This window comes from Paralichthys olivaceus, chromosome 6 (genome assembly GCF_024713975.1).
Source record: "Paralichthys olivaceus isolate ysfri-2021 chromosome 6, ASM2471397v2, whole genome shotgun sequence".
Classification (NCBI taxonomy): Eukaryota; Metazoa; Chordata; class Actinopteri; order Pleuronectiformes; family Paralichthyidae; genus Paralichthys; species Paralichthys olivaceus.
The window spans coordinates 21,982,586-22,006,904 of NC_091098.1; the positions used below are offsets into that span (position 1 = coordinate 21,982,586).

Sequence of the window (24,319 nt, forward strand, 5' to 3'; positions counted from 1 at the left end):
TCAGAGTCAAGCCAGGCTGTCTAGTTAGCACTTCGGCGGCAGCTCTCTGTGGTTCCTCATGACTGGAATGAAAGCTATGCAGCATGACATTTCATCAATATAAGCAGGGTATGCTGAGGGGATTTAATTCATAATCCAGCTGGTTTATATGGGCTCAGGCCTACTCAAGAGCCTATTCAGATGCATTAGAGGTTCTGCATGTGGAAGGACAAGCATGACAGGACATTGGCACCTTTTGGATCTTGTGCTGGTCGATGCTATGCCGGTCCTTTTGAGACAGACACCTCCGACATGTTGTGTTTCAACGTATTATTCTATCCACTGCAGTTTCCACGGTGTGCCATTTTACCGAGGCAGATTTTGTTCACAATCAGAAAACGAAACACTGATCTTTACTTTAGTAGGCATTGTGTTGAAGTGTTGAACAAGTGTAAATTTTGACCTATTGGTGGAGCTAAACAAAAAAATCAGGGGATCCATTTCAAGAGCCATGCTGCTAATGTGGTAAAAAAACAAACAGGTTTCCATGGAGAGAACATAACAGGAATAAATATAGTCAGCTCCCATAAGGAAATTAGACCAGCAACTGCAAAAACAAAGCGTGTTAAAGTCAGCCATGGATGTTTATCATCATAGCTGGTGCACGTTACACATTTTACAGGCAGAAAGTCTACATAGTTTGAATAGTTAAGCGATGAGTGCAAGGAACAATCTGGTGCTTGACCTTGAGAGCATTATTGCCTCATACTTCATTTGATCTTATCCGTCCAAAGTCGCACACTCTTTCGAGCAATGACAACTTATACCAAATAAATGCCATAACCTTGATTACATAATATAATTAGTAATAAGAGACTTGTTCACAACATGTGATACTCATTATTATCCAAGCAAGGATGAAGTTCAACATGGAGTTTCAACAGCGTACCACAGCGAAGACCAATAGGGTATGACTTCTGGCCACATTCCTGTATTAGAGTACAGATTAATAACAATACCTATTACCTACCAACCAAGGTCATCATTAAATTACCTTTATTAGAAATTACAGCCTAGGGTGACAGCTCAAAATGTAATGTGTATCTTTTAATTAGAATCCAACCAACATGCATTTTTGAAGGTTAATGTTGTCACCGATTTCAGGTAGTAAAAAATTCCAATACCAGTATGTCCGGCAATAATATTGGCAATAATTCTTAATATATTCTGATTGAGGCATGATAATATATAGATCACACTTTATTATGAATGAAACAAATACAACCAAATATATAGAAATTTACAGAATTTACAAAATAAACATATAAACACTTTTCTGAATTGCTGATACATCAACCCATCTGGGACTGAATGTATTACTTTACAAATTGCTCCCTAATTCTTTCCTGACAGTTATATGTGCATGGTATCTGTGATGTCAACCAGAAGACTTAGATACCACAAACAAAATGAACCCACAGTCATTTTCTTGTCAGCAACTGTTCTGTGAAAGATGAGCACACTGTCATCAGTAATTACTGCACTGAGAGATAAACTTCACCACTAACTTGTCATTGGTAGCCCTTCCCCTCTCCTTCTGGCTATATTCATCCCTCCTTACCTCATGCAGGGCCCCCCCCCAGCACCCCCACACCACTCCCCCTTAATAATAACCCACCCGCTTTGAGCATCCATCTGGCTGCAAGGAAGAAACCTCTCCTTCAAAGTCCACTGTCGAGGCACAAGCTTGCAGGCGGCAAAAGTGAATGTGTTTTCCCCAAAGGATTGAATATCCAGTAAAACCCAGGAGGCAGCAAGTATATATCGAACCCATAAACCAGTTTCACAGTCTCAGTGGGTGTGAGGACAGAGCTGGAGACAGGTAAACCACTCTTCCTCTCTATTTGTTTGTGTCTTTGTGTGAACAAAGGGCACATCGTGACTGTAGGTCAGACCTCACTTTCATTATGATATCGAGGTGGATTTGAGTTAAGATAAAGAAAGATAGAAAAAGAAACACTAGGGATTTTATTTGGTACGGGGGAGAGGAGTCACAGATTCCTACTTGCGAAAACAAGATCAAAGTTCACTCTAGGTTTGTTGTGCACTGTACTGGACTGGTGGTGTGTAAAAGGTTGATACTGTCTTTCAGTATTCTCTCCTATATTTACCTTTGATTCTCAATCTATAGTAAAATACACACTAATATTGAACAAAATTATCATTTGAAAATGGAGTGAGACAAAATTACTCTCCCTGATTTCACTCTCCCTCATTTTGTCAAATTATCCTGTTGTGTATCACTGCTGTGCATTTACAGTACACTGGTGGATTGACAACATCTAATACTGAGCATCTGACCTCTGACAGAGGAGATCTCAGAGCGGCAATAGTGTGCGGTCAGACGGTGATGATGTTATTACAGGATCTCAGCTAACTATAGCTTTGAAGCTGTGCACCATCAGTGTTTATCTTGCATTCAGTATGATTTGACCTCTAAGTGACCACAGTCTGAAGTTCGTAAGCCTGAGATCCATCCTGAGAATGACAATAAGTGCATAATCTTTCTTTTGGTGTTGTCTAGATTGTTCTTGTTTTAAATGAAGTAAACTAAAGCAATGTATTACATTGTCAATTACCTTATTCTTTGTTGTAATACTATTTTCCATGATTTGAAAAATCGGACTAATAACTTTTTGGCAAAATGACTGCAAGCCATGTAGAGCATTGACACACAACTTGAGTCAGTAAATAAACGCAGATTCTGGTTTTGTTATTGTACTAATGGTTCACTTTCTTTTCACAGGTCACGCTTTTGACAATTAACTTGCCAAAATGTGGAAAAGGGCGAAGAACTCAGGTCCCGGTGTGAGACAAAGTAAACCCTGATTCCAATTAAAAAAGATTCAGCTCATTCCTTTTCAATCTGCACTGATGTACTCAACAATGGTGTCCAGATATTGTAAACTGAGTGGTGTTTTTAACAAGTTCAAAACACATCTTAGTGCATTTTTTAAAGGCTCAGAGCACAGAATTTGTGTGTGCCCCAACTACGTACACAAGAAACATAAAATCCACGAGAGCAATGCAAGTTCACATTTGGCACAAATGTTAGAAGGTGCTCAGTAATAAACTGAGGATCATCATCCCTGGATTAAGACTTCCTGTCTGCTCCCCTTTACTCTGACCCTCTCTATGCTTATGGGTTTATTCAGGCCTTGATTAGTTTTTCCTTTCAACATTAAATCTAGAATCAATTCTTCTCCTACAACATTTCCATCAATATAAGGAAATACCTGCAGGACATAGCCTGCAATTTCAATGAGGCAACAAATTAACTGCTTGTGTTAGGCTTGTATTTTATATAAACATACATATGCCTATAAATTATATGTATAGCACAGTAGTGACCTTGTGCTTCTTACTGATCTTGTGCGACTTCTTTTCACACAGATTTCTCCCTGGTCCATCGATATATTCAACATTTTAATGAGGTGTCTGGCAACAAGTCAGGTGATATGAATGGGCCATTTTATTTTCTATAATACAAATATAAAATGTTTGAGGTTTCCATGCATGACGGCACTCTATCAACACAAAGCTGAGCTGAATCCATTATTATGAACCATGGAATAAATATTGAAAAATTCATTAGGATTATTGAATACCGTGTTTGTTGTTGCCTGTCTTTGTGTTGATAACCTGAACTATCTGTTTACTACCTTGTAACATCAGTCGCCCTCAGTCATGTCTCATAGGGTGATGCTTCTCCCATTTCTGCCCTTGTAGTAATAATCATTAATCCCTGGATTACTGTTTTTCTTCATTGATTTGTCTGTGATCTTCCATCTCTGTGTGTCAAAAGCCTGATAACAAAATGGCCAACGGCAAAGCAGGTATATGCCGGGGATCATAGAGTGGATTTATTGCACTGCCGTTTGAAAACACTGAGTAACTATGTAGCCTGCCCATGTTTTGAATTTGTAGAAAGCTGAAAAGATTAGTAGATTCATTAATAGGTTGGCATCCATGTCATATTTCAAGCTTCTACAATGAGAACATTCTGCTGTGCTTAATTGCTTTTAATTAGATTGGATTAGATCAATTAAATTCAATTAGATTTTTGTTTTACAATTTTAAGTTATAAAGTGCTTTGTTTGCTGGCTTTATTTAGCCCTCATCCGCAGGAGATCCAAGACTCCTGGCGTGATGATCACACAATATGAGGTGAGCTTGCCAGAGGGTAAGAGCACCCCAGATTTCCAGTCTGCACCAGTTCCTGTGACCATCAAGGAAGGTGAGTTTCATTTTATCACAACAGAGCAATACAAATGACATATTTATGCAAACCTCTTAGTTTGGCATGTGAACAAATAATTTGAATTAATGAAGTTCAATTTTATAGACTTTACAGTTAGCAACTGTGAAAATAATCCTGCAATATTTCCACATACATCACAGGGAAATTAGCGGTTTTTAAGGCCATGGTGAGGGGGGACCCAAAACCAGAGGTGTCATGGAGAAGAGCTAAAGGAAATATTTCTGACAAGGACAAATATCAGACTAAATATGAAAAATCAACTGGGGAGTATATATTAGAGGTAAGTGAAGAAATGATTTCACATGCAGTAAATATCCTGTGAATACAGCTCTTTTAGTTTTTAACAGCAAAGTAAAACATCCTTGTATATTACTACATATGTTGTATTCGTTGTGTAAATTCAAACATTTGTTTACTGCATCTGTTATTTATTTTTCCAGATTCACAAAGTGTCTGCTGCTGACACTGATACATACAAATGCTGTGCTGTAAACGAGTATGGCAAAGCCGTCTGCACAGCTACATTAAGTGTAGCTGATGGTAAGAGTTGCTAAAGCAATGCATTTCTAACTGGATACCGAATATTTGTTTTCATTGTGCATGTGAATATGTAATTTCTTCTCATTTGAGGTATTTTTTAAATGGCAAATAAAAATGTATCATTGCAACTAACTCTTACCAATGTATAGATCATCATCCAGAGTCTAATTTATAGTATAACTGAAAAACACAAATCTGAACTGAATTTGCCATTTTCAGCTTCTACAAATCCATCAGATTTCAGAAAACTGTTAAGGAAAAGGTAAGAAAAACAGATATTATGATTATATAATTATAAAACACCCACCTTTATGTGTATATATATATATATATATTATCATTGGTCCTTCTTGGGCCATAAACAATAAGAGCTGTATGAGCGTTGTGTGTTTTGAACATTATCTCTAGTAAAGCAGAGCAAGCAGATGGAGAAACTGATGAAACATTCTGGGATGCAATGCTGGATGCTGACACAAGAGACTATGAGCGCATCTGTAGTGAGTTTGGTGTCACAGATTTGTATATGGTTCTCAAGAAACTAGAAGAGAAGAAGAGGCAGAGGATGGAAAATAAGTGCAAGGTATGAAAACTCTCACACACAATATATCATCTCCAGGTAAATCATCAGTACAGACCCTAAGAACAATCTGTCTTTCCTCTAAAGATATGGCACAGATCACCAAACCAGCCATTTTGTGTGTTGAAACAACAATGTGATGAATACAAGTCATAGTTTAAAAGCAAATTAAATTGCATTTTAAATATTTCTAAGTGATTAAGAAACAACTTTTAAACCCTCATTTCGGGTCATTACATCATTTGCTTAAAGGAATTTAAGCTCTATTTTGTGCCCGCAAACACAACTTAATGAACAGTAAATCACAGTATCCATGGTAATCCCACTGCTTTCATCAAAGTTATCATATTTTATTCAGTGCTACAAAAACTAACAATACACAGTATATTCATATTTTTCCCATAGTCAGAATTTGACTGTTAATTTTGTCTGTAACCTCTGTGTATCTGGCAGGATGGTGCGATTCCCTCTGATGAAAATTCAACAGAGAAGCACAATGTTAATGGTGTTGCAAGGACAAAAGATTTCAGTATAAAGAGCGTGTTACAAGAGAACACAGGGCTGACTCAGCTGGATGTTGAAAAGCTTGACCTCCTCCAAACAGCCCTGAATCAGGCAGATTCTGAAGAAATCAAGCTTCTGCTTACAGAGTTTAAACGTAGGTTCAAGAGGGAGAAAGTGGCATTGAAAGTTAAAAAAAAAAAAACCAATAAGAATCCAATGGTCCAAGTGTCCAATCTCTCACTGTCTTGTCAGTTCCTTAAAACAATGTAATTTTTAAATGGAAAGATTACATGTTTTACTCTTTAAACATATACTATAGGAAGTGCAGTCTTTTTCCCCCCAACAGATAGAAATGTTGAACATGGTTATATTTAGTTTGGTTGATTACTTGAAGATTTTTCTGGACCAGGGTAATGGATACACTACATAACACTTTCCTTTTTTCCCCAGTTTCAAATGTGGACTTTGTTGTCAAAATCCAGGAGATTAAAGCACAGGAAAGAGAGGATGCCCTCTTTGAGTGTCTCCTGACACACCCACTGCCCAGTATTACATGGATGGGAAAGGGCAGCACTCTGGAGGATGGAGAAAAATACAGCATAACAGTGTCAGACCATAAACTGATCCACAGGCTGTTGATCAAGGACTGCATGCAGCTGGACAAAGGCATCTATTCAGCTGTGGCTGGCATTACTTCCTGCAACGCCTGGCTCGTCGTGGAAGGTAACACTTTACAGAACAGTGCTGCAACAATAAATTTATGTGATAACTGTGACTTTCACAAATAAATGAGAGTTATGTGTCGTCATGTTTTAGCTGACAGTGACCCCACACCTGCCTGTAAGAAGAAACCTCGTAGAACAGCCGTGGCGGGTGGGGCACAGATCGACCTTGACAAAGTGGCCAAAGAGCAACAAATGAAAAACCAAGAGGAGATGGAGAAGATTTTAGCAGCTGTTAAGGAAAAGTACGACGAAGGACAACTCAAAGGACAAAGTAGATCAACCAATGGTGGAAGAGATGCTGGAAGAGATATTGGAAGAGATGCTGAAATAAATGCGGTCACTGGTCTGGGTAAAAACGCAGGAGCAGTAAAGGACAAGGTTGACGCAGCAAAAGCCATTGCCCTGTCTGAGCAAACAGGAAGCAAAGGGAGCAAAGGGAAAGCAAAGAAAAACAACTCAAGAAGAGATGGCAAAGCATCAAAATCGAATGTTCCCGGGAGCGTAACAAAAACAGGAGCGATGGTAGATGGCCCAGAGAACGAGAAATCTGATCAAGTGGATTTTGACAAGGTAACAGGTAAAGTCGATCTATGCCCAACAATGCATTTCCTCCATCAGCACTTCAGTGAGTAATCGGTGCAGCTTAATACTTGTGTGTATGTTCGAAACATGCTATTTTAATTATTTCAAAATCAGAAGACTGGACTGCACGAGTGTGAGGCAGAACGAGTCAACATTAAAAAAAATACATTCATATTATTAGTATAGTAGAGGGGATCCAAGCCACCAAAAATAATACAATTTATGTCAGCTTTGGATATCATTGAGAATGGCTGGCTCGCAGAAAGAAGGATGTGGGAGTTTGTATGTTCTCCTCATGCCTGCGTCGGTTTTCTCTGGATTCTCCATGTTCCTCCCATAGTCCAAAGACATTTTATTTGGAGAATCTTAATTGCCCACAGTTGTAAATGTGAGCATGAATGGTTATTAATCTTTGTACATTTGCCGTGAGGTGACCTTTCCACGATGTACCCCACTTCTCGCCCAATGGGAACTAGGATAGAATAAGTGGTATAGATAATGGATGGATGGATATCATTGGGAATTCCAAGCTTGAACTATTTTATTATAACTGACATACCACAGATGCAGATGAAGGAGAATATTCTGAGGAGAGCGGGGACGTCAGTGAATCCAACGATAATTCGAGATTAAAGAATGGTCAAGAGAGTGAAGGTAATGTATTAGGAAAAACCCAACCTGATAAAATGGTACTTCTTTTACTTCTGAAGTATTTATTCTTTTGATTAAATTTTGTGTGTGTTGAGCTAAATTGCAAAAGCACAGATGTAACCCAGATTCAAATATTTGCCACAGGTCGAATTGAGGTGACAGATCCCGATGGAAACATAGTGAAGTCTAGCAGACGCTCAGAGCAAACAAAGAAGGTCCATTGGAAACATCAAACCTCTGGTGAGACACAACAGGGATTATATTGTATTTGGAAGAGAGAACAGTAATACAACTGACCAAAGATTAGTCATACCTGTCTGAGATATACTGTATAGTACCGAGAAAAAGGAAAAGTGAAACAACAGGCTGAGACTCAAGCCAAGAAAATAATAGATATAGTTCCTGAAATCAAGTGCAATTAGCAGAGTGAGCATCTGGAACAGCACTAATGACACCACTTTCTCTTTCATTAGCATAAGGTAGTTTTAAATGATGAAAAAAAAGGAATCACCAGACTGGTAAGGAAAGTCTGTTTTGTTCCAAAAATGAATAAATTAAATAAAATGTTCTAAAGAAAAACTCTACATGATTCTGATCAGTTTTTGTCGTAGGTTGGATGAGAACTAAGCAAGGTGTCTTTTAGTCTTTGTTGCTGTGCTGCTGGTTTAATTTTAAAGATGTGTCCTCACACCTCCAATGTGTTAAGTGAAATGTGTACAACCCAACCTCTGTGTCTCCAGAGAGAGAGAGAGATCAAAACGAACAAGCAAGTGACTATGAAGAAAGTGACAGTGATGACAACGAGGAGCCGACTGATGAAGTCAAGAATCCAGATCTTGCAAAGCAAAGACAACAGCAAGCCAAAGCAGACAATGGTAAGAGATGGAAAGTGGTACATTAAAGCGTGGAGGCGTCAGACAATAACATGGATCTTTTATGAAACAGATGGTTCCACAACATGTTCTTTTATCTGCGGAACACAAACTTGTCAGCACTAAACCTGTATGATCTTGTTGTGTATTGGCAGAGATTGCTTTCTGTATGTTTTCCAGTACGATTATATCATGTTATGGTTAGGTGATATGATTTTACAAAAACTATATGACCATTGATACGGCTTCTATTAATTTGGAAGCAAAATTTTAAAAAACTGTGTGTAAAGCCATGGCTTGAATATGTCTTAAAGAACTCAGTGAGTGTGAGGAGATGGACGATGCCACTGATTCTGTCAAAAGTAAAAGGCGTAAAAGACAAGGTCCACTGATAGAAGACCTGGTGATTGGTGAGTAAAGTGTCATGACTCAATGACAGTAATCTATTACTCGATTATACTGCATTAACATAGTGACCTTAACTGTGTATTTAAAGGTCAGGATTTTTTATAACATGAATTCATAAGATGTTTCTATATCTTATTAACAGGGCTGATCAGTCACAATCCCTTCCCTCTACAATTCTTATGATGTACTTTGTGAATAGTAATAATAATTTTATATTAATTCAAAAAGTGTTTTGTATTGGGATTATAGATTGAAAAAGTGAAACGAACCATCAGGATATAATAAAATTTCCAAAGGTTCCCACACCTACTTATTATGACTGGGAAGGTGGGGAGTACTGTTGTACAACCTTGTATGAGGGTTTATCTTCTTATAAATATATTGCCTGACAGTTATCAACTGTTTATGATAGATCCAGGGGTCCATTTCATCTGTGGATTGTCTGATGTCAGTGCTATCATCAGTGAGAATGCTGAATTAACATGTAAGCTCAGCAGTGGAGACTGTGACGGAGCCTGGTTCAGAGACGGAAAAAAGGTTAGTCCTGCAGGTAAAACTCATCATTTTCTTACAGTGTTGGTGTCCATCAGGAAAATATGGCCTGGGGAGCTAAAGCTGCTACGATTCATTTGATCCTAGAAAATATCACCAATCAAATGATCTGATGTGAAATGGGGAGACACACCAGTGTTAGTTTGAAACATAGACTGTGTGTAAAGATTGACAAGATGACTGCTCCCCAAAAGTGAAGCAAAAGCATCTTTATCGCCCCTTAGTGGCTGGCAGCAATATAGGGCATAAACCTATTGTTTCCCACTGCTCCTCCCACTGCTCCTCCTCCTCACATTTGCTGTTCACTTCTCACATGTGGACTTTCAGGAAAAGTTAAATAAAAATATTTAAAAGAAAAAAGTACATATGTCATTATTTTCTTTAGAGATAATCAGTTGCCACTGTAAGTGAATCACAACAGGCTTCATACAGTATGTCATCTGAGATTTAACTCAAATACCAGGCAGATGTTTAGTCACTGGGTGAGACACACCACAGCTGGACATGAAGTCCTTTGGAGTATGCACTGTTTCTGATCTGAATGACTAATTAACTCGCAATTGTTTCTCCTCGATTCTCATCTGTCATCTGCCCGCTTTCCTATCAGATATCCCCAGATGACAATTTCATTATCACTAAAGATGGTGCGATCCATAAATTAATGATAATCAGGTGCACGGAGGAGCACTCTGGGAAATATCGCTTTGAAGCAGATGGTCGTAAAACAGAGGCGATGATCAACGTCAAAGGTTTGAGAATTCATCACGATAACATTTTTGATAATATGCGGTATAATAAGTTTAAAGTTATATTTATAGACATAGGTTAGAAGTTGTTGGTATGAAATCAGATAACAACTAAATACCATCTCAACGCTAAACAACCCTGTGTCCCCCTTTTTTTAGATCCTCCAAGGTTTGACTGTGAGGACCTCAGTGCCTTCACTGAGCCTGTTATCGTCAAAGTGGGGCACAACGCCATCTTCAAACTGCATTTTGTTGGCCATGAGCCCATCAAGATTCAGTGGTACAGGGAGGGGGATGAGCTCCACGATGACAGCAACACAAAGATAGAGAGATTTGCGAGTCACAGCCGCTTGCTCCTCAGCAGGTGCCAGAGGAAGGAAACAGGAGAGATCAAGATCAAGCTCAAGAACGAACACGGCTTTACTGAGGCTATTTCACAGCTAATTGTGCTTGGTGAGTGGATGAAGGACGTTGCAAAATTTAACCAGAAAATATTGGATATTTTTCTTAAGCTCAACACAGGTAAAATATATGACTGTAAACATTATAAGACAAATTCCTACTAAATGAGGGAATGATTAACTCTGCATCCAACTCCTTCAAGAAAGTATTATCTTTAGAATTATAAGATTTGTGCAGTAAACCTCATCGTCATATGTACTTTGGTGCTGTTACAAAAACAGCAAGCACCAGTATGCTGCAATGTTTCAGAGCTCATCACCATAACTGTTACAACCTGGACATATTATGTGCTTAATTTAAAACTGCTGCTCTCCAACTATCCATCAAGATTGCATCTTGTTCTACTTTAAGCAGAATCTCAGAAGCCAGCGAGAATGTGACAGGTTAAAGATGCTTTTAGGAAATGCAAGTCAGAGCTTGACAAAAGCAATTATGATCTAACTACACCTGTCATTGCTGCCAGCATCCCAAATGTCAAATATGACTATGATTATCTTTCAATGAAAATAATGTTTCCCTCATATGAATGTGGTATTTGTGTTCTCAAGCTTTGTCAAATGTAAAAATTTCTATACGTTTCAGACAAACCCTCGTCACCTCTGGGTCCTGCAGAGGTAGTGGAGAGCTCACCTACGTGTATTGAATTTAGGTGGCGGCCTCCCAAGGATGACGGAGGCTCACCGGTGATTAACTACATAATCGAGCGTCAGCAAGTGGGTCGAAACACCTGGAAGAAAAGAGGCGAGATCCCAGGTGTGCCCAGCTTCCGTGATATAGACGTAGAACATGGCCGGAAGTATTGTTACCGCATCCGAGCGGTGACTGCGGAGGGAACAAGTGAAGTTATGGAAACTGACGACATGCAAGCTGGCACTCTGGGTGAGCAAAACTGATGTCACATCATCTGAGATTTCACTAAAAGTTAAATGTGAGATAAATATGTTGATTTTAATGGCACAGAAGCCTGAAACTGTGCAAAACTTAGGCCGGACACACAAACAGGACAATCTTGCTGTGAGTCAGTTCAAACCACGGAGCCACCTTGTTGAACACTATGTGATGTGCAGTAATACGAGGACACTAAAGGCTAAATGCACCTCGACTTTCAAACGATAAAACATGATGATAAATGAAACCACTTTCTCACAAGCAATACCAAACTCTGATTGCCATTGAATGAGCCAAGAAAGTCGCACTGAAAAAGAAGCAAAAGCTACACTTCACATCCCACAAAGAATGCAACCACTGTCCCTGGGCGGACCAAAACCTGTCTGAGGTACAATTTAAAAATGTCCTCTTCCCTAACCCTATGAATCAGTCACAGAGAGAAACAATTTACACCTTTTGATGGCACAACAGCCAACTAATAAAAAGCCAGCTGAAAAGGCATAAGCTTAAATCAACACTGCACAATAACACAGGTCCAGTACGGCACAGCGGCCAATCACAAAACAAGCATAAGACAAATGAGAATGGCTTGAGCTTACGGTTTGAAGGTCTGCTTGAATAAGAGGTCCATGTCGCACTCTTTCTTGGAGGAGTTGGTGTGTTGTATTAGTTTTCCATGGGGACCTTCCTCAGAAACAGGGGAAATAAGTCCTCTCCAAGTCATGATCCACTTTTTCTCCACAAGCTGTTGGAAATGCAAGATAGCATTGAGCACTGGAGAGGCCTAGCAGCCTTCACTGTCTAAATGTCAGATTTACTACCAGAGGTTTAGGCCTCATCTCTGTAGCTTCTTGTTTTCCTCTAAAATCTGGTTCTGACAAGACCTCAGCTTTTATTTATTTATTATAAGGAGTTTTTGTGAGTAATTTGTTAATAACTCATCATGATTTAAGTCAATAATTCGTCTGAACAGTCCCCATACAACCCAGTTTGCTATGGTAGCATTTGGCACCATTTTAAGCATGCTAATATCTAACATTAGCTTAGCTCACAAACACTATAGGCTCATAATTTTTAGGCTAACATAAAACCAAACGCTAAAAAACTGGCGTGGTGAAGACTTTATAACGTTTTTAACGGTCGTTAAAAGAGAATAGGGGTTTAGGGGTTCATTTGGGGCTTTTAGCATTAGCCTAAGTTGATGAGCAAGGGAAAAACAACCTGGTTCGCCGCCTGTCTTCGTCGACACTCTGACACCTTTGAAGGACGTTTGAAAACACTCACCTCTGCTCTGAAGACGTTTTATAGCCACATACACTGGGAAGTATTCGTGTGTTAACTCTGAGAGCCTGAAACACAGCGACCACGAGGCTGAGGACGAGTGACTGGATCTGTGCACACGACACAGGTGCTCCCCACCTGTCCAGGGGGGCGTACACTACTTCTAGCGCAATGGCAGCTGGGATTTACTTCAGCCCCGCCCCTTGACCCTCGACCCTGGATAGAGGATGGATAAGAGGATGGATGGACAGATGGTTAGGTGCATGGATGGGCAAGAGGATGAATGGATAGATGGATGAATGAGAGGATGGATAGATGGTTAGGTGGATGGATGGACAAGAGGATGAATGGATAGATGGATGGATGGACAGATGGTTAGATGGATGGATTGATCGATCAATGGATAAATTGATGGATGGATGAGAGGATGGCAAGCATGGACTCATGGACTGTAAGGGGACAGAAGAAATACCAGCAGAGACTTTCAGAGAGAATTTATAAAAAAAAACCTTTATGTTAAACAAAAAACAACATAGATAATGTATATTTCACTGCATCTTCCATCTGAACTGCACCTGACTATAGGGGGAGTGACATAGACTGCTTTAAGGATCTATGTTGATCTAAAAACACACTCAAAAATGTCTTAACAACTACATTTACATCAAGTTGAACTCACTCAGACTTATAAAAATATGGACTAAGTTAATCAGGATTGACTTTTCGTGAAAACACAAAAAAATGTCACTTTCACGGCCATCAATCATTTCTTTTAACACCACCTGTGTTTTTCCTTCAGTGTCATATCAAAAATCTGTTGCATAAATAAAAAAGACCCATTTAATCATCAGCTGATTGAGTCACTGCTGCCCCCTGCTGTGCAGCATTAGCCATCAGCCTGGTCTGTACTGTGTGTCCTCTCCAATGCATTGTACATCTCCAATGAAAGAGACATAAGTAAATACCAATCATGTCATTCATTTGAACTGAGCAAGAGTAATATGGACAATAACAACATTAAGAATAACAATAAAAAAGAAGATTTCAACTTCAACTATTGGAAAGACCTGTTTTTTTACTCTTCAGCGTTTCCCGGGCCTCCTGCACCCCCAAAGGTGGTCAGTGCCTACGACGACTGCATCAACCTTTGCTGGACTTCACCAATCAACACAGGAGGTTCCCGTATCCTGGGTTACATTCTGGAGAAACGCAAAAAGGGGAGTAATCTCTGGACAGTGGTCAACGCCGTGGATGGGCTGATAAAAGGTTGGCCTCTTTTTGTTTTTAAATTTCACCCTGATTCAAGCTGCCAGTGTTTCAGTCCGTGACGGTGAGTTTTTGTTGTTGCTCTTTCTGTAAATGTAACCACAGAGAAGAAATATGGCGTGAAGGATGTTGTAGCAGGTATGGAATATGAATTCAGAGTTACTGCCATAAACCTCTCAGGACCTGGTGAATCTAGCAACCCCTCGGAGTTTGTTTTTGCACGGGATCCCAAGCGTAAGTGTTGCAATTGTTTCTCATGCAACAATAAACCACAAATACCAAATAAAGAAGGATATGAAACAATAGAAATGTTTGAAGATATTCATTAGTGGACAATGAAAGAACCATATATTTACATGTCATATTCTTTATGTGTATCCCAGAGCCTCCCGGTAAAGTTACAGGCCTGAAGGTGACAGAAACATCTTACACCCACCTGGTCCTGACTTGGACTAAACCTGAGGAGAAACCAGGGATACAGGATGAAGCCAAAGGATATTTTGTAGAAATTCGACAGGCCGACTGTATTGAATGGTCCCGCTGTATCAGCATCCCGATCATCATGACTTCCTTTAGTGTGAAAGGCCTCAAGTCCATGGAGATGTACTGGGTGAGGGTGATTGCGATTAATGATGGAGGAGAGAGTGCACCCGAGGAGCTGGCCAACTACGTGCTTGCTATGCCCTCACCAGGTACAAAAACTCTTCTTGCTGGTTGCATTTTGAAGAAAATCCATTCTGTCTTTGTGCAAGATCTCGCTGCTCTTGTCCTCTCTCTCTCTCTCTCTGTATTTTAGATTATCACACTTTCGAAATCTCCTGAAGTTTAATATTGTCCAAAGCCATTTTTATTGATTTTTTTCATTTCAGTGAGGCCAAAGTTCACAAACCACAAGATGAAGAGTTTTGTGGTCGTCAGGGCAGGAAACTCTGTCAGGATCACAGTTCACTTTGAGGTGAGATTCACATATCAACTTTATTACCGTCACATTCTTTTTCAAACCATAATACTCAACAGGGGGAGAAACCCAAAGGACACTGTATACTAAGATATCATTAATGTACTTTCTACCAGGCCTCCCCACGGCCAACTATCGTGTGGCTAAAGGACAACGTGCCAGTGGCAAAGCGAGCTACAATAAGCAACTCTGACGGCTCATCTCAGTTGCTGATCCCCTCCTCTGAACGCTCTGATTCTGGCATCTACTCGATCCTGGTGAAAAATCTCGCAGGACAAGAGACATTCAGTACAGAAGTCAGAGTCACAGGTAAGATTTAGAAGATTTAGCCACATACATTTCAAATTTCCATTTACAAATGGACCAGCAGCCAGTTAAAATGATTGTATTTACAGATGATCCGAAGCCTCCTGGTCTGGTGGAACTGGAGGAAAACGTGCCCGGCACAGTGACGGTGATGTGGGAACCATCTCCTGATGAGAAGCGCGATGACCGCCTCCACTACACAGTGTCCAAACTGGACTCCACCAAAAACACCTGGACCACAGTGGCTGACAGACTCTTCAATAACAAGGTCACAGTCTGCAATATCATGCACGGGAGGGAATATCATTTCCGGGTCTATGCCAAAAATGACATTGGCATATCTGCACATTCGGAATCACCGACGTGGGGGATGGAGAAGAAGAAACGTGAGTTGTTACATCGCAGCCTCCAAGAGAAAATATTCACCTCTGAGATAAAATATAATTTCACTGTGACTCCTCTCTTATAGAAAAGTTTGTGGTGAACATAGCGACCATGAAGGACTGTGATCTGCGATGTGCTCCAACTTTCATCGTCCCCTTGAAGCTTCGCACGGCACCCAAAGGCTACGAGTGCTACATGAGCTGCGCAGTGAAGGGAGATCCCACACCTCGTATCACGTGGTATCGAAATCACATCAGTCTGAACACTAACACCAACTATTACATCTCCAACACGTGTGGGGTTTGCTCCATGTTGATCCTCCGCGTGGGCCCCAAAGACGTGGGAGAGTACACCATCACTGCAGAGAACAACCTGGGCCGGGCTGAGAGCTCCACCATCCTCAGTGTCAGAGGTGAGACTGCGACACAACTTTAATCTAAAGAATAGGTGAGAAAGAAAAGCATACAGCATGATGTTAAGTCATTTTCCTCTATTCCTTACAGAGTGAAGAAACTAAGGACGCCACAATCTAAGCATGATTTATTTTAAAGTTTATATATCTCATACAAAATATTTGAATTGAAGTAGTTGTGGTGCTTGGATTGAATTCACCAACTGTGATAAGAAGAAATGAGGTATTTGAGTGTTTCTGAAATAAAAATAAAATGACTTCAGAAATGAAATATTGCTTTCCTGCATGGTTCAGTGTGTTCGAAGATGAAAATCAAACAATCACTGCAGAACAGGGTGATTGTTGTAAATTGATGTGAACAGATATGTTCCAGTAATGATACTGTGGGGAAATACATTTTATCAAAGGGTCTGTTTGTTCATGGGTTTTGTTGAGCTCATCATCCAACCAATCCACACTGTATCTACAGCATATAATCAACTGGTGAGTCGTTTTGACAAATTGCATTAAAAATATTGTAATAAAATGTCCATATAAAAGCAATTTTCATCAGGATATGATTGAAATTATAGCTGAATATTAAAGTAGATTCACCAGGTTCAATGTATAGTTTTTACATTTGAACTTAATTCTTTATTTCTTTATTCTTATTTGTTTCTTTATTCTACCGGTTTTGATAATGACATACATAGAAAACTGTAAAGACAATTTATACAGTTTCAGTATGATTTCAACACACACACTCACATCCAGACTTCACTTTTGTCCAGTTTAACAATGAAGTAGACATATTTAGCACATTTTATCACCATGGTTACATCACCAAATAACAACTTGCAGCAGTGCTTTCTCAGCCTTTACAGCTTGTGACCGCTCTGATCAACATTTACCTATTTCCCACACTGTAACTCTTATATCGTCTCATTATTTGTGACCCAGACAGAGCAAAAGACTGAAGTGATTTTACCTTTTGGATGATCCAGCTGTTAAGTTCTCCTGTCCTGAACAAAACAAGATGCAAGAAGAAGGGAGGTGAAGGAGGTGGACCATAGACTATAGACTGTTATGCCAGAAACTATTAATAAAGTAATTCTCAATATTAGATCATAGATATATTTGCATTGACAGTGATGGAATCAATACAATCTGGCGAAAGAAAGAAAGAGTTATCTACAGTTCAATAGATTTGTTGCCACTGTATACAGTTTCCCTCTGGATCTATGAAGTATCTATCTATCTAAGAAAACCTATATATAAAAGGAAAATCCCAGGTGTTAACATTAATGGTAGAAAGAAAGAAAGAAATGTATAGATTGTTATAAAGTCAGTTTGACATCTGAAGCTGAAGGTAACCTTTCAGGGAAATGTGGCCTTTCTCATATCTGTGTGAATCCACTGAATTAGTTTTACAGCCGAGCACTCAAAGAACAGTCGGAACCAAACCAGGGAAAGACAGTGCTCCTTCTTTGACAGCCATTAGCTTCTCTCACAGCTGAGTCATATTCTTGTGTGGCACATGTAGCAGGGCCTCAGTAAAAATAGCACAGTGGCTCAGCACCGGACAAACGTGTAGTGTTCTCATTAGATGACAGCAGCGCACATGGTGGTGGAGGCTCAGCCACTCCCCGTGTGGGCCCGGCCCCCTGCTCCTCCTGCTCCCACTGAACACGCTGCTCACTGCGCACGCCTCCCTCTCTCCTCCTCTCTCCGGCTGCTGCTGCTCCTCACCATCAAGAAGTCTCTCTCTTCTTTATTGTGCCGTATTAACGCGAGGCTGTATTTTTTTGCAGCGACGCGAGGTTTATTGCGTAAAATCTTGTGCCTCTCTCCACGATTCTTTTGTTTCTGACCCTGCGCTCTCCTTGACTATCACCTCTCCGTCCGGCTGGAACACGGTGTCCTCTGGGGGTGGAAATGACGGCCAAGCATCGCAAACCGAAAAACAACCACAAACACGAAGATAACTTTTTCAAAAATGAAGTGGTTGAGTCCGAAGCCCGCGCCGGGGGCAATAATTACGCAGCGCTGCTGGTTTTATTCCTGATGATCGTGATTGGCGGTGCCGCTGGCGCATGGCTGTGTCTCCAGCAGCACCAAACTTTAACCCACCTGACAGACAACCTCACGGCCATGCAGATGAAGGTTGTGAAACTCCAGTCATCCCATGAAGAAATGCGACAGTCCAGTAATAAGGTAAGGACCAGAAATCAGCATCTTATCAGAATAAGCTCACCTGAGTTTGAGCAGCACCACACGCCTCCTCCTCCTCCTCCTCTGATCGCCTGCTGAAGACAGCACGACTCTTATTCAAGTGATTATATGCACCAACACTCATAGAGAAGGAGCAGGCCTCAGGACATACCAGCAGTGCATGTCGCCACTTTCAAGCATGGAAAGTTAAGAAGAGCAGGCCTCTATCAGATTTCTAAATGCCAAGAGCCTCACTATTTCTAACATCCACACAGCTGCTCACGCTTGTACTGAAGATTATACCTGACCTACAACTGCAGGGACTTTATCACCTACTCAGATATATTAGATCTAATAAGGAAAGTGTGTGTTGTACCAGTAGAGTGCAAAATAATAAAACACAAGACCACAGTGTGCCATGGCTAAATTTAGCCTGTTATTTTACACTGAACACCAGTTCAGAGGCTGTGTACAGACCGTCAGATCAGGCAGGGGTGATTGTTTCATTTGTATTCCTGAAATCACACTGGTGCAGGCATCCATGCATTTTCAATGTTCTAGTTTTTACGGTGACCCAACCTGTTAAGTGACTACTCTGTGTTTTCTGAGGCTATGTTATGAAACTTTAAGTTGCTTCAGGCATCTCTCAAGTGAACTAATTTTTTTTTCTCAAGCACTTCAATTAAAACAAATGCACTCCTTTCTTTTTCTTCTCTTATGCAACTCCACCTTTGTTGCAGCCGAAGCAGTGTGGCAATCATGACAGCAGCTCTGCCAGCTCAGTCTTGTTAGGGAAATATTTCCTGTGTGAGCGGTTAATAGTTTTTTAATTTCGTGACGCACACATTTGCCAGTTCAGTTGCAAAGTTTGAGTGATTTTTACTGACTTGAGTTTAGGTCCTGATAAGCATGAGTGAGGAAAAACATTTTCCCCAACTACTTCTACTGCAGTACTTACAATAGTTTGTTTCATATGAAGATTAGTTTTATTTTTCTCCCTGTTTGCCATGTTTTACTGAGCTGTACATACATGCAAAGCTCATCTTGATTGGTTTTCAAGGTTCAGAGTTTGGGTTCAAACATCTCCTTCCTCGGAGCATTGAATTTATTGACAGCAGATGTTATGTGATGCAACGAGAATTTAAACTAAACTAAAATGATAAAATTGTTTGCCGCTACAGCCCATGCATACAGCAGTAGACTTAGGGCTGGGCTTAGGACAATACTCCATTTACTTTATGCACTCAGGCACTGCTCGATGTGGAGGGAGCAATATAAAATTTGAGTTAATTTCAATAAAGGCCATAAAACCTGAACATAAAACCTCCCTTAGCATCCCAGAACTTATGAAACACAATTTCTATATGATTTTTTAAAGATTTATAATTTGATTTTATAGTTTGTACTCAACATCCCTCCTGTGTGTCTCCTTTCAGCAGCACATGTCAGAGAGTGTGGAGAACCGTCTGATTGCACTGGAGGAGTCTTATGCACTGGCCCAGAAACAGGTCGGCATGGCCCTGGCTACGGCTGAGCAGCTCAAGATGACAGACCTCCCCTCTCAGGTGCTTTCCCTCCACACAGAGATGAAAACCCGCCTGGCCGAGATGCAGCAAGCCACAGTTTCCCAGGAGCAACTGGGCCAGCTGCAGACCATGATGAAGGAAAAGAGCGAGGAGTTTGAGGACGTCAGGGTTCAGGTGGAGGGTCTGACCTCTCTGAGCGCGGAGCTGTCTCAGACGGTGGAGGCCTTAATGGAGAGCCTGGGAGACGCAGAATCCAAGCTGGAGGAGAAAGGTGGGCTGCTCACCACACTGAGCACGGCCCTCATCGAACAGGCTGCCGAGGTGCTCAAACTGAAGGAGCATGTGGACGCCCAGCAGGCTCAGCTGATGGCCGGCACACAGGAGGTGGCGACTGTCAGGTAAAAGAAAAACAGCAGAGAAAATATCTCGCCTCCTCTGACCCTTGACTTTATGTTGACTTTGTTAAATCCTGTGGACGGCCTCTGTCACAGTCTGGGCCAGAGTTGGGAGGCCTCACGATCACACTGTGATCTGTGTCAACATTGATAGTGTATTGCTGATTTTGGAGTTGAATGTTGAATGCATAATTTTCCATCTCTCTGAAGCTTGAGTAAACATCATTGTTACACATGTCAGGCAATGTTATGCTGCCTTTTCCCCCACTTGGTTAATATATATATAATAAATATCATGCTTAGCTTCTGTCCACACATATAGTCATAGACTGACAGTGCATGTTTTCTGTGTTTCAGAGAGTTGCTGGAGAATGAGCAGTCCCAGCAGGCCAGTGTGGAGGAGCAGCTCAGCACGGTGCATCAGAGTCTGCAGGAACAGAACTCAGCGGCCCAGAGTCTGCACTCTGAACTCAGGGCTCAGCTGGAGAACATTCAGGAACAAGTTACCCAGGTAACCAACACAAAAGCCAATCAGATCTAGACAAGACATTACACACAGAGGTCATTCAATGACATGATAGACGTGTACAACTATTTAAAAAGAAACAAAAGAAACAGTATAAAAGCACAAATATTAAGCCTGATTAAAAATTGCAGTTTCATGTTGAGGGTTATTTTTATTTTAACTTTTTCTTTTCTCTTTTCCCGTAACCATATGCATCCGTCATACCAGCATGATTTTCAAGCTGCGGTTGCCAGGAGCAGTTAGGCGCCATTAGCTTGATGTTTCTCACATCAATTGCTGTCAAATTAAGAATTATTGTCCCTGCGTGTGATTTAAAACATCTCACACAACTGTGTCTGTATTCGCTTTTTCTGTCCCCTGATTTTTATTAATAGATCAAGGTAGCTAGCGAGCTACGAAAACCGAGGACGTTTATCTGCTCTGCCTGCTCCATTCTTTATCCATCTGGCTCAAATAGCTATCCATGCTGAATACTGAGAATACATGTGTCGATTTTAAGGTCTGAACAGAGATTGGATTCCATTCCGTGAAAAACTTCATGCCAAAATAGGTCACGTATTTAAAAGACTGAGCAGGTATAAAACAAGTTCTCAAAATAGACAGTTGGAGGCTATTTTGATTCAGTACATTATGTACAATGTAGTACAGTACAATGTGGAATGTATGGCAGATGTCGTAGCACACACACTGTCAGCACACATGGTCTCTTTACTATTCCTGTTCGCTTTGTGCCCAGAGGGAACAAAAATGAGATTTCCATCTCATCAACTTGAAATTAATTGCCTGGCCGTGGATTCTCTGATGATTCAACACATGCATTCATACAGAATGGATCATTGTTGTGTGTGTGCACCTCATTGAGACACCTACACACTCAGACCAGTAAAGTGTCCACACTCTATCTAATGCATTTTTATTGCTTTCTTTGACGTAGCTGGCGCTTGATGTGCATCCTGCTGAAGAGCCTGTGCAACAGACAGTCGAAGAAGAAGCAGCTGCTACAGATGAAGCGCCTGTTGAGCAGGAGGTCCCTGTCGCTCCTGCAGAGGAGGTGAAGGAGGAGGAGGAAGTGGAGATGACACAGGAGAGCCAGGAAATAGCAGAAGGAGAGAAAGTTCTAGAGGAGTCGCCCGTCGCGGAGGAGAGTGAAAAGGCAGAAGAGGAGGTAGAGAAGGAAGAGCCGCTGCTGGAGGAGGCAGATGAGGGAGAGGAGCCGTTAGAAAATGATGCTTTACCGCAGAATGAATGTAAGTGATAAATAATGGATTTTTACACTGCAAATGATAAATCACAAACTCTTACATCTCCTGACATTTTCCTTTTCATGTTTTACAGAGGTTTTTCTGGACACACTCAACCAAGGAGGATGGGGAACTTTCTCAGTCTAAAGACACTGTCTACAATAAGACGAATTCTCTAGGCAGGCTTTATAGATCGCTGCTGTTTAGGTGCTGTCTTCACTGTGTGGTTGCTCTTTGAAAGGCAGACAAAACCAGAAGAGCTCATTCACTGTGCTGGAGCTGGAACATGAAATACGACATGGCTGTTTATGTTTGAAAACAACTAATTCAGGATTTTTTTACTTGCAAATAACGATCTCAGAAGCCTTAATTCATACAAAGTGACTGTCTTTCTATAGAGCATTTTCCACTCTTCATAACTTGCACTTTTTTTTTGTCAGGGTTAGGTCTGTACTAAACTGGAAAACTGCAAACCAATGACACAACAAGAACTGTTTATCAGTGCACTTGAAGCCATGAGAAAAGCCTGTCTCTGTGACATGAAATATGTGTCTTGTTGTCACTGCCTGAAATGTTTTTTATTAAAGATAAATGCAGAATAACAGTTATTGAATCCCAGGTGTTTACACAGGAAAGCTTAAGAGCAAGCAGAAAAGAAAAGGAGATACAGAAGTCTTGGATGTGTTTAAAGTATATACTAGCTGTAGTTAATAGTTTTTTTTACTTTATAAAGTACATATCTGTGGTTCAGTACTTAATATGAAAGGATTTCTTGATATAGTTTGGCCTTTTTTTTTGCACTTTTTTAATCGGTTACACTTCGAGCCACACAGAACAACGCTGCAGTATTATAAGTTACAAACGGGTCTAAAAGCTTGAACCTCCCGAAACTGGTTTCATCAACATTGTCCTACGGCTTTAATTTATAAGAAAATGCATTTTATAGGTAGTTCAGACCTTTTAGTGTCATTGTGCGTCTTTAATAAATAACCACAGGTATTCAATGCGTTAACTATGGAAAAAGTGTTGGTAACTAGAAGAGCTTAGCAAGGCACCTCAGGGACAAACTGTTGTCTACATGTGTGATTTTTACCGAAAATGAGCCCAACAACAATCAGACCTAAACCGACCAACTAAAGCTCACTATACTGCACCAAGTTAACATGTTCAGTCAGAAGATGGCTGACAAGTTGCAGCTAATGAAGGAGATTCAAGACCACGTCTTTGACATCACTCTTTTTGTTTCAAAATGTTGAAAACCAGAAAAATCAAATACTTGACTTCAGATAAATCCAGGTTTAACCTTTCCAGTTTGTAAATGCAGAGTTATATGAGAGGCGAGTGCATCAACCAAACAGACTGTTCCTTCTGACCTCATGGCTTCAGTTTCTAAGTAATAAGAGAGTCTGAAGTCTGAGAGAGGAGCTGCTGGACTTCTCCTACACTGATCTCATGTGTGAAACAGGAGAAACACAACAACATACAATGACTACGCAACAGGACTTTTTCTGTGATGTTTGGAAGACAACTAGAATAATGTGAAAGAAAAATCACTGCAGGAATACGAGCTGTGTCTCGAGCAAATAGACATATCAAATATTAACATCACATGTAGTGTTATGACAAATGTTTGTGGAGTTCATTTCAGATAAGGGATTAAACTGTTCTCTGTAATACAGTAAAATATTTGGACATTACTGTAGGTTTTTTGTTTTTATTAAAACTAATATTCACATTTACGCAATGTATGGTTTTGCTGAGGCATCGGTTATTGTCAGTATGATACTTCTCTCACTGTTATGTTTTGAAAATAAACGCTGGTTCTTTCACTTGTTGATTCTGTGCTGTTGTGTCACATTCAATATTTATGGAATCCTGAATCCTCATGTTGTAATTTCAGTCTGACATGTTCATTCATTAACAACCCCACATACTCCATCCTGCTGGTATTAATACTCACTCAAGTAACTCCATTACTGTAAAAAGTCCCAAAAAATAGTTTACTCCTGTTTAAATGTTAAAGTATC

General features: G+C 40.4%; 2 protein-coding genes and 2 long non-coding RNA genes across 10 annotated transcripts in view; 2 read left to right on the top strand and 2 right to left on the bottom strand.

Moving 5' to 3' along the window:
* Positions 1–14,167, bottom strand: part of LOC138410437 (uncharacterized) — a 211,632-nt gene extending 197,465 nt beyond the window's left edge. For all 6 annotated transcript variants that reach the window (XR_011243130.1, XR_011243135.1, XR_011243132.1 and 3 more), the window contains exons 1-2: positions 13,092–14,167; positions 12,407–12,552 (exon numbers count right to left, since the gene is read on the bottom strand). This is a non-coding gene — a long non-coding RNA (uncharacterized lncRNA). The remainder of the gene's footprint in view (positions 1–12,406; positions 12,553–13,091) is intronic.
* Positions 1,663–16,685, top strand: LOC109635057 (immunoglobulin-like and fibronectin type III domain-containing protein 1). The gene is made up of 27 exons (XM_069525998.1): positions 1,663–1,861; positions 2,786–2,857; positions 3,433–3,492; positions 4,154–4,276; positions 4,441–4,580; positions 4,741–4,840; positions 5,060–5,102; positions 5,249–5,420; positions 5,871–6,075; positions 6,372–6,644; positions 6,738–7,223; positions 7,793–7,882; positions 8,024–8,119; positions 8,620–8,754; positions 9,066–9,161; positions 9,572–9,696; positions 10,319–10,460; positions 10,617–10,910; positions 11,502–11,798; positions 14,175–14,354; positions 14,460–14,588; positions 14,738–15,046; positions 15,224–15,309; positions 15,429–15,621; positions 15,708–16,004; positions 16,088–16,414; positions 16,506–16,685. The coding sequence occupies exons 2-27, from the start codon at positions 2,815–2,817 to the stop codon at positions 16,508–16,510; spliced, it is 4,446 nt and encodes a 1,481-aa protein (XP_069382099.1). The 5' UTR covers positions 1,663–1,861; positions 2,786–2,814; the 3' UTR covers positions 16,511–16,685.
* Positions 14,662–18,910, bottom strand: LOC138410436 (uncharacterized). The gene is made up of 3 exons (XR_011243129.1): positions 18,648–18,910; positions 17,382–17,415; positions 14,662–16,438 (listed from the first exon to the last, which is right to left on the bottom strand). It is a non-coding gene; the product is annotated as an uncharacterized lncRNA (long non-coding RNA).
* On the top strand, positions 18,067–24,126 carry LOC109635197 (neurofilament medium polypeptide). 2 transcript variants are annotated; one of them, XM_020096201.2, is made up of 5 exons: positions 18,067–18,607; positions 20,041–20,528; positions 20,883–21,036; positions 21,986–22,298; positions 22,387–24,126. In XM_020096201.2, coding segments are annotated over exons 1-5 (1,236 nt in total). In that variant the 5' UTR covers positions 18,067–18,328; the 3' UTR covers positions 22,389–24,126. The 2 variants fall into 2 exon arrangements, with proteins under 2 accessions (XP_019951760.1, XP_019951761.1); XM_020096202.2 differs by having other exon boundaries at positions 18,087–18,607; positions 20,044–20,528.
* Positions 24,127–24,319: the final 193 nt, after the last annotated feature.